Below are 2,004 nucleotides of genomic sequence, written 5' to 3' on the forward strand. Positions count from 1 at the left end.
CAGGTACTTAATTTATCAACCCCGAAAGGATGCAAGGCAAAGTCGACCTTGGCAGAATTTGAACTCAGAACATAAAGACACGAAATACCGCTAAGCATTTCGCTCGGCATGCTAACGATTCTTATTTCTTTACTGCCCACAAGGGGCTATACATAGAGGGGACAAACAAGGACTGACAAACGGATTAAGTCGATTAGATCAACCCCAGTATGCAACAGGTACTTAATTTATCAACCCCGAAAGGATGAAAGGCAAATTCGACCTCAGCGGAATTTGAACTCAGAACGCAACAGCAGACGAAATGCTGCTAAGCATTTCACCCGGCGTGCTAACGTTTCTGCCAGCTCACCACCTTAAGGAGTCCAATATTAATCAGAATGTAATGTGGTTGTGTCTACAAGGGACTCTATGCATTGCTTTGCCAAGGGGCCTGTACATAACACATACTCTACACCATGACTGCCAAGTACTTTAATATACAGCATCAATCGCACAACACTTACAAAACATAAACACAGACTTGCAGAATACAGGCACAGCTCTACATCATGACTGCATCCCCAGATTAACTCAGATGCTCCCAAGGTTAACATTACTTAACAACATAATAAGGGCTTCCGAAAATGAGAGTTAGTAGTGTGTTGACCTGTAATAAGAGCAGAGATATTAAGATGGTGGTGGTGGTGGTGGGCTGTCTCTAGAAAGGAGTAAAGATGAGAGATTTAGAGGCAGTATATGTGAAGAAACAGCATTGATATGGAAGAAACATGATAGAGAGGTAAGAGAGATCATAGTGAGGGGAGGGGTGTCATAGTGAATTGAGGAACATCATAGTGAGGAAAAACTAATATAGTGAGGGAGAAAATTACATAGGGAGGGGAGAAACATCATAATTAGGTGAGAGACATCATAGCAAGGAGAGAGAGAGAGAGATCATAGGTAGGGAAGGAATGTCATAGTGAAGGTAGGGCAAATCATAGTGGGAGAGAAAACACCAAAGTGAGGAGAGAAGTATCATAGTGGTTTGAAATATATCATAGTGCAGAGATGTCATAGTAAGGGGAGAAACATCATAGTGGAGGTAGAGTAGATCATAGTGAGAGAAGAAAAATCATAAGGAAGAGATAAATGTCATAGCAAAGAGAGAGACATCATAGTGATAGGAGAAAGATCATAGGGAGTTGAGAAAGATCATAGTGAGAAGAGAAAGATCATAGTAAGAAGAGAAATGTCATAGCAAAGGAAGAGACATTATAGTAGGAGAAACATCATAGTGATTGGGGAACGTCATAGTGAGGAGAAAATTATCATAGTGAAGGAAGAAACATCATAGGGAGAGAAGAAGCATCATAATAAAAAAAAAGAAATATCATAGTCAGGCTAATGACATCATAATAAAAAGAGAAACATCATATTAAAGAGGAGGACATTGTTGCAAAGAGAGAAACATGGAATCTTTATAAATGGGACAAAAAGTTCCAGAGCAGAGCAGACATTCTTATCAAATGGTACCAGGAAAAACCTTGGCAGCTTCAGACAAGAGATTCTGACACCGATTCCAACACCACAATGAAGCTAGGCACTACAATATTTTACTAAGCTGGTCTTTTAGACATCTGCTATAGAATCTGTTCGAAACTAAATCAGATGAAACATTCTATCCATGCTTCAAATTTTATTTTGCTATCTTGCTGTCAGGATTTTGGTAAGCTTTCCTTGTGTTTAGAACCAAAAAGAGAAGGGAAAAAAAAATATATGCTATTTTTGGTTTTTTTTTTGTTTTGTTTTTTTTCATGTCTTTATATGAAAATTTTTTATCATGCTGTATTTTTCGAAATTTACATGGGATTCTTTGAAATTTATTTTTCAGTACCAATATGGGCTATCATACTAATTTGTGCGGGAGTTTTGCTTTTCTTGGTGTGTGCAGCTTATTGTTGCTGCAAACGTATTTGCCGCAGGAGAAAGAAGAAAGATGGCAAAAAGGGGCTAAAAGGAGCAGTT

The 2,004-nt window shown here is 38.4% G+C and overlaps 1 protein-coding gene across 1 annotated transcript in view; it reads left to right on the forward strand.

Annotated features, from left to right (window-relative positions):
• Window positions 1-2,004, forward strand: part of LOC106872335 (synaptotagmin-1) — a 168,374-nt gene that overhangs the window by 125,648 nt on the left and 40,722 nt on the right. The window contains exon 4 of the mRNA XM_052975689.1: window positions 1,871-2,001. Coding sequence (XP_052831649.1) covers window positions 1,871-2,001 — 131 coding nt within the window. The remainder of the gene's footprint in view (window positions 1-1,870; window positions 2,002-2,004) is intronic.

This window comes from Octopus bimaculoides, chromosome 22, assembly GCF_001194135.2.
Source record: "Octopus bimaculoides isolate UCB-OBI-ISO-001 chromosome 22, ASM119413v2, whole genome shotgun sequence".
Lineage (NCBI taxonomy): Eukaryota > Metazoa > Mollusca > Cephalopoda > Octopoda > Octopodidae > Octopus > Octopus bimaculoides.